The following is a 12,816-nucleotide window of genomic DNA, read 5'->3' as shown; positions in this document are numbered from 1 at the left end:
CTCAGATGAATAGGAAAAGTGTCCCTACTTGCAGAGATGCAACAGGTCCTCTTGTTTAGAAAGCCTTCTGCATTAGCAATATTCTGGACTGCACAGTGACTACAGAAACTGCAGTTCAGTGTTCTTTGTTTTCATATATAGATTATTAAAACAACAAGTAGGAAATGTGTCACTTCCCAGTAGCCATTTGATGGGAAATACTTGTTAATTTGCTGTGCTGCTTTGCTTACTTCCAGTCTTCAGTGGTACTGTTTCCAGGCCAGAGTCCTCCATGGAAATGCCCACATATGTGCTAATACAGGAGAGCAAGAAGATGGGGTACAGGTAGGGTAGGTCTGCCAGTCTCCAATACCTGAAGTTCTCAACTGCTCTGTACTGGGAACCACTTTGATTTGCCTAAGGCTAAAACTTACTAAAAACAGCATTACCATTTGTGGGTCTAATACCAATGCTTGCATAGAGTGTGATGATGGGAGCTTTGTCTTGTTAACCTCCCTGCTCTCCTTTTGGCAGGAGTTTACTCTCTCTGTAAAGGGAGCTGAGAGTCACTGTTTGCAATAAACAATGCTGTGCCTCCAGTGATACAGAGGATTGAGCCATTTTCACTATGATATTGAAATATTCCTTGTCCTGGCAATATATTATTTACTGGTAAAGAGAATTATCAACTAGAAAAGTGTAGCTCTTGTGTATGAGTAATTATTCATTCAAACAATATGCTGGTGCATATGTAGGGGTATGATGTGTAAGAAAGCACACCAGAATCAGAGCCTCACCATTTATAAAGAAATATACACATTATTTTTGTTAACTTGCTAAAGTTTCTGTAATTTTGAAGCTGCTTATTAAAGAACTCAAGATCTTGTGAGTAGTTTTGTTCTTTAGGCAGTTAAAAATAAATAGCTTGGCATCTACAGTCAACCTGATAAAGGTGGTCAGTAGAAAAGCACTATTTAGATGTGTTTCTATTAGGTTCCTCTTTAATGTATGAACCTGTTAGTCCAGAGACCACATCTGTTTGAAACCACTGTCCTAATGACTGTGTACCATAGCAGGCATTGAGATTCACATTCCTAGGCACTGCTGCCAATATCCAAGTCCTGTGAAAGAAATGGCAAGCAGCCATATATTATTAGAGGGATTAGGCTACAGCCAAAACAAATTGTTCTTTCCTCTTCCAGTTTTCAGTTGTTAACTTTTTTTCTACTTGCTGTTAACATTTTTGCTCTCTTGTTCAGAGTACGTGTTGTGTAAAGCAGAATATTTGCCTGTCTAATATGAGCGAGGCTGCCAGTAAGACTGTTTTCAGATTGCAGCTACTCTGCAGGTAATAACAGGAGACTCCTTGGTTCTGGTAAGCAAGATGAAGGTGGGAGCAGGGTTTGTTCTCTTGCTTTCCTGTCGTGGCTGCCTCCAGCAGTTGTGTGGTACTGTAGTTACAGATAAGTGGGCTCTTTTCTTTATCTGCATATTAATGAATATTGCACACGAGAGCATGTGGATATTTAACTGAAATAAAATAAAGCATTTATGCGTTTGTACAAGCGACTTTAATATTGCCCTATTAGATATTCCCTAGTTCTGCTAGGATTCCAACATCACCTTCCACTTTGCAACCAGCAAAGTGCACTTTCTGCCTCCCACCGGCTAAACACAAGTGCTGTTGGCAAATACTGCTCTTCAGTTTAATCTCTAGGACTGCTGCAACTATGATATGCTGTGTACATCTGGCTGGTAGCATTTTGAAAAGGCTTTGATAACACCTCGAGAAAGAGCAGCTGGATTGGCTACAGATATGCATATCTTACTGAAAGATCTCTTTCCTTTTGTCCTCTCAAGAATTAAATTGACAAGTCACCTTGAGTGTTTTTAAGCTCAGGCTTTAACATTGCAGGCAATTGTGTTTTGGACTCTTGAATAAGAACTTAAATTCCTCTTAAGAGTTAAATGGTTTTCTTTCTCTGTTATCCAAACTTAACTCTGTAGTCCTCTGAACTTCTGTGCAAATACACTCATGACCATCTTAAACTATTTGTGCTTTTGCCAACACTGGCATTTAGTTTAATTAGCTGTTCTTCCAACAAGTGATTTGCCTCGTGTTTCAAGAAGTCATATTTTCTAAGCCTAATTTATTCAATTTTTTTCTTTGCAAAATACTGTTACTGCCTGATGTGACTTCCTAATGGCAGCCAGTCCTGCAAAGTGCTTCTTGTGTTCCAAAATAAAGGATTTCCAGAGAATGGGTGCTGGGGACAAACTTAGTTACCTTCCTTCTGAGAATGAGTTTCCTTGCAGATGCAAATTGTTACATTACACAGTTCCATTTATCTTTCTTCCTCAGCTTCCTGTTGCCTGGTATCTGGGTTTCCAACCCATCCTAGCTGCTAGTGCTGATATGTTGGGTCTCTGAAGAACATCAGTAAAATAAAACCAAGAACATACATGTTACTTGTAACTAACTTAAAGCTTTAGGTATGAAGGTAAATACAGATGCAGGTTGTTGATCAGCTGGGCTGTAAGGGTAGCTGTTCTTCTGGAGGAGCTGGCACAAATAGGGGTGCAGAAGCAGGTCAGATTATTGGATGGGCTGTCAGCTCTGCTTTTTCCTGTTAGAAGGCGTTGGCTGCAATGCAGATTCTCTCAAGTGAAGCTTTAGCAGCTTAGGTCAGGAGTACAAGGAGCACAGAAAGCAATTTTGAAATGTAAATCTAAGACATGCTGAGGCTGCTGCATGTAAAAGGAAGCTCTGATGATTTGATTGGACCAACTGACTGGGGTTTTCCTCCTCGGCTTCTGATCCTGTAGATGAACTTAATATCAGTCATAATAAACCACTCCAATGTCTTCCTTATCTCTCCCTCGTTACATCCCATATATATGCACTGAGTGAAAATGTGAAAATCTAAGCTATGATTGTGGTACTTTTTAATAGGGTATATATATATAATGTTTGGAGTGCAGTATTTGAATTCAGGTTCTTTTCTAATGTGGGAGAAAGTAGGGGAAAAATAAAGGTCTGTGCAGGGCCAACAAAGTAGTATTGCTGTTACAACATGTTCTAGACAAATGCAAAGCCTCCCTGGAAGGCATGGAGACATATAACTGCCCGGGGAGGTTTTGAGAAACATCATAAGGCACCATTATTGGATGACTGCCCGACCAAAAGCACTTGGCAGTTGTGAGCAACTTGAGTTGAGGGTGGGGAGAAGTACAGTGAATCTCAGGCCTTATTTTTATTTCTTATTACCAAGGCATAGAAACTTTCATGCATGAATTACAGAAAGCATAATTTCAGATTCCTGTTTATTACAGGGAGTAGAAACTGTTTATGAAAGGAAAGATTTTTTTGTGTGGTTTCATTTGAATTTTAGGGAGAAAAAAAATGATGCCACGTATCCCAAGTCTCAAAGTGTTGGTCTACAACAGAAAATGGCAGATTTTTCTCCAGAGATCATCGGTCTGCTGGTTCTATCAATTTCCATGATTTAATCCATATGATGTGGATCTTTCTGTTTAATTTGAAACTTAGGTCTGAAAGCTTTCTTGCCAAAGATGAATGCCGAGGCCTCTCTATTTCTTTTGGCATGTATATCATCTTTAGGAAAAAGTATATGAAGATTGAAAGAAGAAAAAAGGAAGCAGAAGAGTTAAGCTTGGAGTGGTGGTGGGTGATTCAAAGTGAACAAAGGTTGGCTGTAGATCTCCAACAAGTGCTATACTCTTAAGGCAACAGTTTTTACCATCAGTGCTTGCAATCTCCTGCAGAAAGCCAGCCTTACAGTCTTACAGTAACCTGTCTTAGCAGGTCTCTTGAGGCTGGCAGTGTACATCACACACACAGAGCTTCTCACCTTCTTTATGCTGAGGCTAACATCTGTTTTGCCCTCAAAAAGTTTGTCTCTGGCATGGTTCCAGTGACTAAAGACTTATTATCATATCACAAATTGTATCACATTTCAGTATATGGATGATGCGCATTAAAGGAAGAAAAATTATTGCTAGGTTGTTTTTCTTTAACTGCTTATTCAGTGAGATTAGGACCCAGTTTTTTAGGTACCCAGACATGCTTTAAATGAACCATTATGTTGTTATCTTTGCAAAGAAACCTACAAGGTCTCAGTGATGTCTAGGCAGGTGACCATAAACAGTGTCAATGCAAACTGAGTTGCAGAATGTTGAAGACTTTGGAGAAGAGGAGGCTCAGGGGAGACCTTATAGCTCTCTATAACTTCCTGAATGGGGGTTGTAGTGAGCTGGGGGTTGGCCTCTTGTGTAATCAGTGATAGAACTAGAGGGAATGGTTTTAAGCTGCACCAGGGGAGATTCAGGCTGGACATTAGGAAGTATTACTTCTCAAAAAGGGTAGTCAGGCATTGAAATGCACTGCCCAGGGAGGTGGTGGAGTCACCAACCATGGGAGTGTTCAAGAAACGTTTGGATGTGGTGTTGAGGAATATGATTTAGCCGGGAAGTATTGGTAATGGCTGGACTAGATGATCTTCCAGGTCTTTTCCAACCTCGATAATTCTGTGATTCTGTAATGTACTCTTCAGAATGATGGTATCTGGGAAGGTCAGTTCCACCATGCCTTGCTTTGAGCTCCCTTTGGTCTGTTCAGTGAATGTAGCCCAACTATTCTTTCAGATTATTGTATTAAACTGTTAAACAGCGTTCCTCCATCATCCTCCTTTAAAGATAAATATACTGCTCCTACAATATAGCCAAACATAACCACACACAGAAGGCGGTTGCACTTTTTCTGTAGAGGGACTGAGATGACCATTAACCTGGCTGCAGCTGCCTTTTACATCTGTAAGAAAGGCTGCTGTTTTTAGAGGTGAAGCTTCCTTTTGACTAGTATTGGTACTAATATCTTGCTTTTCTCTCATGGTTGAATTGTTTACAGCTTCTGGGGCCAGGGGAGCAAGCATAAGGATTACCTGCATGATTTCAATGTTCATTAGATAACTACAGAGCAAATAAGCTACAAGGCTGCACCAGTAGCTATCCTTTTTTAATAAGAGATCTGTTCAGTACCATCAGCAGCTTCTCTGCTGCCTCTCACCTGATTTGTCACTTAGGATGCTTCTGAGGCTTGCATTGAATTCAGGTTGTTTTGGTTTTGTATTTATTTTCCCTTTGGCTTCATTATATCAATGAAGCAGTTACACTGAAGCACTAAGAGACCCTGATGTAGACTTAGAACTGACTCTCCTCCTGCAACCTTGTTCTTCTGCTTTTTCAGAAAGAGGCTTTTGTGGTTGGAATTATCTTTCAAGTGATGAGTCATCTGCTTTTTCAGAGGGTACCATGGCCTATAAAACAGAGACAAAACAGTTTTTAAAACTACTACTTACAGATTCAATTTGGTTTGGATAAAGCAGCGAGATTCATGTTACTGCACGATCTCTGATTCCACATATTGAAGACATTTCGGTAGCTGTTATTTTGCTTTCATTACATATGTTCTGTAGAGCAGTGATTAAGCCTACATGGAATTGTATTCCTGACATAATTATACACTATTACTGGTAAAATACTGTGATTAAAAGTTAAATTCCTATCTTGTAAACTAAATCAGATTGCAGCCTGTGGAAACTATAGATACCCTGAATTTCCTTCTGAAGCTGTGGGCTGGTACAAAGGAAGGGAAAATTATTCAAACTTCAGTATACTTCTAGAAATACTCCCTTCCTCTTGAGCTCAAGTCAGAAGAATAAAGGTATTCTGACTCTATCCAGCAGCTAATAAGTGCTGCTTAAAGGTTTTACTGTAAGAACCTGACTTAGCAAACATGGTTCTTGATCCTTCAGTGCTGTTTGTTTTGGATGGGTCAAAAGTCTATTGTAGAATTCCCATTTGGAAATCTAAATAAATAATCTCTTAAAACTGCTTTGTATTCTGAGTTAAAAATAGGAAATGTTTATGAGCATAAATAAATGTTCTTCTCACAGGCAAGATAAAATCCTTCAGAAAGAAGCATTGCAGTAACTGGAGAACATGCTCCTGAAGTCTGAAGCAGAACATACAAATTGCTCTGCGTTCCCAGCCTCCTCCCATCTCACTGCTGCAACACGTTGTGCTTGGCAGCCTTCTGATTACTTCCTTAGGGCTCTTCCTTCAGGGCTTGTGTTGACTGCTGCCTTTCTGTTCTCCTGGAAGAAGAAAGGCCTCTTTGAAGACCTAGAGTGGGAAGAGAGGTGTGGAGGGCAAGGCTCACGATTTGCTAGGAGTGGAGTAGGGTCCAAAAGTTCAACAACTTGTCCTTACAGGATAGTTCTTTTGCTTTGGTTGGTTGGTGGCCTGCCAAAAACAAGTGGCCTAGAAACGTGCTAATGCTATCATCATAAACCAGCATGGCAAGCTCCTGAGTTTTAGCTGAAGCCTTAGCTGGTTGGTGGTGGTTGGCTGGTGTTTTATTTTTGGTTTTGTTTGTTACTTTTTCCCACTCATCCTCTACACTCTGAATCAGGACTGCAAGCAGCAGTGAATTTTTCCTCAGAGATATCTGGCTTTTGCTGATCCATGTATGATAACAATAGGCACAGGTTCTTATGTGCCCTTGTATATGATGTGCTTGTGACTACATGCTTTTTGTACTTTAAATGTATATATGCTGGCGTTCTTGATTTTATTTTCTTCTCCTTCCTTCTCCTGTCCAAATTGTTTTGCTGGCTTTAAGAACAACTTAAAGTGCACTTGTTTTTAAATTGTCATGTAAATGACGCTTGATTCTGTGTTTTAGGCTGTGAGTCACTATATTCAAATGCAGTATATTTTCCTGACCACCTTGTTCGAGAGGCCTGTAAAACAGGTTTGACTTGAAGTGACCACTTCATAAAGTGGTTTAATCACACTAAAAAGCTTGTTTCTTTTAATTAAAAAAAAAAGAAAAAAAAGAAAAAAGCCAATGTGATCTACTTCCCTGATACATAAGTTTACAGCTTGTTCTTCCTTGTCTCTTTTTTAGGGGATGCTTTGGTTGCTCCTAAACACCGGATGTGCTGGGTCAGTGAACTGTTACTCCAAGAAGCAGAGCTGAGAGGACAAGCTGAGAAAACATCATTGCAGTGGCAAGCAGCAATGCAACAACTTCCCCAATATCTCTAATCTAAGGAAACATGTACTTACTCAACTGCAACAAAGCAATATTTGTGGTTTTTTAAGTCACTGATAGTGACGTGGTCCAGCCTTCTCAGTGCCTGCTGAAAAAGACTTCTATTCTTTTATACCTTTAAGAGAGACTAGAAGTCCCTCAGCAGGATTTAAGATCTTCCTGGACACTTCAGCCCTGCCCACACACACAATGATTGACCTAAGCTTTCTAACCGAGGAGGAACAAGAGGCAATAATGAAGGTGCTGCAAAGGGATGCAGAGCTTAAAAAAGCTGAAGAAGAGAGAGTCAGGTAAAAGAACGTGGCACCCTGGGTTGGCTTGGGAAGACCTACACGTATATAGAGTGACCTATACACGTATATAGACCTGATGTATATAGTGTAGGAGTAGAAAAGACAACTGTGGTTGAGAACCCTGTATTCCAAAGAGTGTGTGAACCAGAGAGTTTTACTCTAGACTAGATTTAGCATAGTCCCTGGGTGAAATGCCCCTACCAAACAAATGGTTCGTTACTCTCCAGAAAGCTAATTGTTGACTGGGATGTTTATAACTCTGTATGGGCCAAGAACACTTGGCATGCATCTGAACAGAATTTCTAGATTAGTTTCCTTGGAAAGAACTTAGTTTGCCCGTGCATCAACACTGAAACTGAACCAGTGTGTAATGAGTATTTGCTTCATGAAATGCACAAGCTAAAAAGTCAACGTAGCTGCAGTCAGCAGTATGTACGAGGGAGGAATTTATACCTCAATACATGGAGCATCGGTGCTGTGGTCCACAGGAGGTGCCAACATTATGCTCCATTGCTAAAAGAAGTCCTTGCAAGCCATGGCTAATGTAGAAAATTGTCCCGTTTTCATTGTGGTGTCACACATGGAGCAACGGGTTGTTTGGAACGTTGTACTGTGGAGTGTTTTGTGTGCTGGGAGGTTTCCCTAGAGCTACCATTAGGGTAATTGCCATGAATAAGAGATGTAAGTGCTGAAAACAGCATTGCATAGATTACTTGACTTTGAGAAAATCATCTGCACTAGGATAAATAGCAGTCCAGTAGTGGTTTCAGCTAATGCAGATATCTAACTGCTCAACAGTGAGGATTTCTTTTCTGTCAGACTCAAAATGAGAAGAGGCCCATAGCAAATAAAAAGCAATCTTAGATGCTGAAATGTCCAAGTGCTGTAATGCAGACTGATGTTCATAGCTCTGTGCTGGGGCTGGAGTTTTTCCTCGTTGATCGAGGAAAAAGAACAAAAACAAACAAAAACCAAACATCTGGGGATAGGAATCCTCCTGGGAAGAGCAAAACCAAAAAGCCGCTATTAGTCGTGGTCTGAAAAAATGCTGTCAACAAGTATTTTTGTCTGGATAACTTTGCTTTTGCCATTTGTAATTGTAGCTCGTGAGGGTGTGGTGGAAAATGCAAAGGACTGGAGGTTGAAGAAGCCTGTAATCTGCTTGTTCCTACAATAGAATATCTCTTCTGGTTTCTGAATATCATAACATATGGAAGCTTACATCTGAAACTGATTTTTCGGCATAGATGTGGCACATGGAGCTTACTTTTTAATTCAGAGGATGTTCTAATATATAAAATATATAGATCTCCAGCCAAGGAGATGTAGTATTTTGAATCCTTCAGCGTTCTTGCAAACCTGGAAGATTCCAAGAGCTGGGATAGAATGTCATTATGCAAATATCATACCCTGTCAAAGAGTAGTTTGTAGATATACATAATGGAAGTCTTTTAATATGATCTTTTTCCCCTCTAGAAAGAAATTCTGAGGTTTGAAGGGTGTTATAATCTGTTCCCTCTGTGGTGTCTGTGTGCTTTCTTCCTGGAGTGCTGACAAACTGGTAACATGACAGGATCCTCTTTAAGAACCTTGTTAGTGGAATTTTACAGATCACCTGATGGAGTCCCTTCTCTGCTCACAGCTCCTTCTGTTGTGTGTAGTAAAGCTGTGTCAAGTAGACTTTCCCAACTAGGCAGCCTCTGTCTGCTTTAAATCCTGGTTTGTTGAGTGCTGTGATGGATTTTCACTCCGTCCCGCCGCTCCTTTTGTGTTGGTCTGAATCAATTTCAGGATCAGCATAATTTTGGGAGCAGCGTGCCTGCTTCCCTTCTGAGATCTGCTCTGAAGGAAAGAGAACATTGATATTTTCTTCTCATGGGCAAAAGCCACAAGACTTTTTATACAGGCAGGTAGCAACAGGACAAGGAGAAATGGCTTCAGACTGGAAGAGGGGAGATTTTGACTAAATATCAGGAAGAAATTCTTTACTGTGAGGGTGGTGAGACACTGAAACAGGTTGTCCAGAGAGGCTGTGAATACCCCTTCCCTGCAGGCATTCAAGTCCAGGCTGGATGATGCTGTGAGCAACTTGGTTTATAGAAATGTGTCCCTGCCTTTAGTAGGGGGTAGGAACTCAATGATCTTAAAGGTCCCTTCCAGCCCAAACCATTATAAGATTCTATGAAAATGATCATGAAGAAATCTCAGTTTACAAAAGGGTGTGATCCAACAAAATCAACGGACAATTTATCCTCTTCCTTTTCCCTAGGACAAGAGGGTATCTCTCTTTGCTCCATTACCCCAGGAGCAGATGCCAACCCCTGCTGAGGAAGGCAGAAATAACATAAAATAGAAGAGCTGAATGATGTTTGATTCATTTATTATCAGTGTCCTTATTCCTAACCAGGAATTTCTGTTCCAGCTGAGTTTGGATATTGAACAAATGAATGTACCAAACACATAACTGGATTTCCTGGTGGTAGCTCCAGCCTAGCCCCTAATTAATTCTCCTTATAGCTGCGTAGTTTGGAGACAGCAACATGGAACAGAAATATGCCTGCATGTGAAGTTCTGAATTGTGGCTGAGTGAGTCTTCTGTGGCAGGATGGTTGGCCTCTGGCACCGCTGTGTCTGCAGCAGAAAGTTGTTGTGGTTGCCTCTGGGACACAGTTCTGCACAGCAGCTCTCAGCCCTTCCCTTCCCAGCAGAACCTCCTGGGAACACTGTTGTGGTCTGTGTTTGGATCATTTGCTCCTTGTGTAAACTGAAGGAAGCTCGTGATAGGGAAAGGATGATGTGGAATTGTTTGTGTGGTGGATGGTGACAGCTGTGTGCCAAACCCCTTTAATACACACACTGGTGTGGCACTGGATATCACTGAGGCAGCTTCAGGGGCCTAATTCCTTTGGGTGTTACATGGACTGACTTTTCTCATAACAGTGGGTGGCTGTGGAAACCCCTGTGCAGGAAGGTTATTTCTGCTTTAATGGACATTCTATTCAGTCACTGCAAGACAGTGTTCCTTGTATTGTGGGCAGACAGAAGGAAATTCTTTTTCATTTACTTAACGTATTTTAGAGGATGGGTTTTCTGGTAGACATAACAGTTTTGAAAGCATGCTCAGCTGAGGCAAATGTGTTTTGAACATGGGGACTAGTTCAAGTTTTAAGGGCTGACTGAAGACTGAATAAAAGTTTGCGTATCTGTAAATTACTGCAAAAATAACATGTGGAAGAGGTGTGAGGTGTGTGGCTTACTGGCAACTCCACAGCACAGTCTATCTGTACATCCTCTCCATTCTGTTCTGACCAGTAAACAGAATGACACTTGGTATACTTGAATAAGGTTTCTTAGCCTGTCATCCTTTCTGATCCATGGTGAATTTCTTGGAAAGCTTTCTTGGGTTCTGGGTGAACTCTATCACATATAAGCACCTTTGATTTTTCTATATTTTGACCCAAGGAGCTGCTAGCAAAGAAGGGTAGATGGAATTTATTCTGTGTGGTAGAAGAACCTGCTTAGGGAAAATAGTGGGCACTAGTAGGGATTTTTATCCTCTGAGTGTTCCGTCTGCAAGACTGGGTTTCCTACAGTACAAAAATTCTTAATCCCACTACACTTTCTGCTTGTGCCTGGACTTGTGTGGTATTATTGTGTGCCAAACTGAAGCCTTTGTCTTCAGGGTGAATAGTCTTGTTACCGGGTCTGGTCTTAAGTCTTAAAATGCAGCCTATTCTTTAACACAGCATCAATTTCAGTAGGAGGTTCTTCTGCTCATTTACAGTAGCTGTGTATACACTGTGGTCTGTCATTTGATCGAGACTGCTTTTATGCTTTATATATCTGTTTTTAGAGCCTGTAATGTGGGTTTGGGGCAGATCCGCTGAGAAAACGTGCATCCTTTCCACCAGTCTCTCCTCCTTGGGTTCAATTCATCTTGTACTGTTGTGTCAGGCTGACTAAGTACCAAAGATGCATTGTCACAGGGTAGCTGCTCCTTCATTGTGAAGGGTGTGAGGTTTTTTCCTCTATGGCCTCATTTGGGCTGTGTATGAAGAGGGAGGGGAGGCTATTTGGAGTTTCTGTGCAAGCGAACAGGAACTGAGAAGGCTGGCAGACCTTAAGTATCCTACCTTGTAAAAGGTAACTTCTGTAACTTCAGCAGTCTTGCTACAATGGAATAAAGTTAGGCTTACATGAACTAAGAAACACCCAAGCAAATTAGCATTCTGTACATGTCTGTAGAGTATCTAATTACATTATTTATATCATGTAACATGTTCTATGTAACGTGGAGCACATTTTGAGCTTGACAGTGTGACCATTCCAACCCAAGCCATTCTATGATTCTGTGATTCTATGCCCTTGCTTATGCAAAACATCCATATTCAGAGAGATCCCACAGGCAAGAATTAGAGGTGTTGCTGATGAGATATTGTGATGACAGGGATAGGAAAAGGTTGTATAACCAAACTGGTTTGCTTTATTCTTCTTGCTTTAGCCCTCAACCAGCATAAAATTATATTGCACCAGTTACTTAAACCAGTCAAATAGTAATAATGGATTTTAGAAACTTGTGTATAGCTAATATGCACAAAGAAAAAAATTATATGTAAATATGCACTCAGGTCTCCACATTATAAATATTTTGGGTGTAGTTCTCAAACAAATGCCAGAGACTGTAGTGGCATATTCGTGCAGAATGCAGTGTTTACACAGTCCCTTTTGACTTGTAAAGGTTTTATGGCTGTTTTGCAGTCCAACAGAAGAAGAAAAAAGAAAGACTCACAAGTCTGACATGTAAAGTGCCTTATCTAATCGTAGAATCATAGAATTACCCAGGTTGGAAAAGACCTCGAATTTCCTGTTCTTGCTTAAATGGATTTACAAAAAGTATAAAAAAACATATTATTTGACACTCCAGAGCAAATTGAAATGAGGATAAATTCCCAAGAAGTCTCTCTTTCTCCTCCCCTCATGTGATATTTCCCTTGCTGGATGAAGGCTTTGAAGTGATCTTATAGATAAGTTGGTTGTATCAGGCTCTGAAAAGTGTTTTGCCACGAGTCACATCTTCAGAGCAGAGTGTACGAGACACTAACAATAATTAATAATATAAATAGTAATTAATAAAATCCTCCTTTGAGCCAAACACAAACTGAGTTAAGTACTACCTACTTGACCACAAAAAGTCTCCAACTCTCCTGTCCAAAAAGCTCAATTTAAGCTGTTGAATGAGGAATAATAAGAAATTTGAAAGGTAATCATAGAATCATAGAATTACCCAGGTTGGAAAAGACCTTGAAGATCATCAAGTTCAACCGCAGCCTAACCATAGTACCCTAACTCTAGGAGAGGTGTGGGTTTGAAGGATGGACTGTTCAATGGATTAGGAATTGGCTGGCT

General features: G+C 40.5%; 1 protein-coding gene across 2 annotated transcripts in view; it reads left to right on the top strand.

The window, feature by feature from the left end:
- The window catches only part of SYTL2 (synaptotagmin like 2), a 46,721-nt gene that overhangs the window by 3,970 nt on the left and 29,935 nt on the right, over nt 1-12,816 (top strand). For both annotated transcript variants that reach the window (XM_015852417.2, XM_015852419.2), the window contains exon 2: nt 6,971-7,407. In XM_015852417.2, the coding sequence (XP_015707903.1) occupies nt 7,307-7,407 (101 nt within the window). In that variant the 5' untranslated portion in view covers nt 6,971-7,306. The remainder of the gene's footprint in view (nt 1-6,970; nt 7,408-12,816) is intronic.

The sequence above is a fragment of the Coturnix japonica genome, chromosome 1, assembly GCF_001577835.2.
Source record: "Coturnix japonica isolate 7356 chromosome 1, Coturnix japonica 2.1, whole genome shotgun sequence".
Classification (NCBI taxonomy): Eukaryota; Metazoa; Chordata; class Aves; order Galliformes; family Phasianidae; genus Coturnix; species Coturnix japonica.
This window is presented reverse-complemented; position numbering and strand designations above follow the sequence as displayed.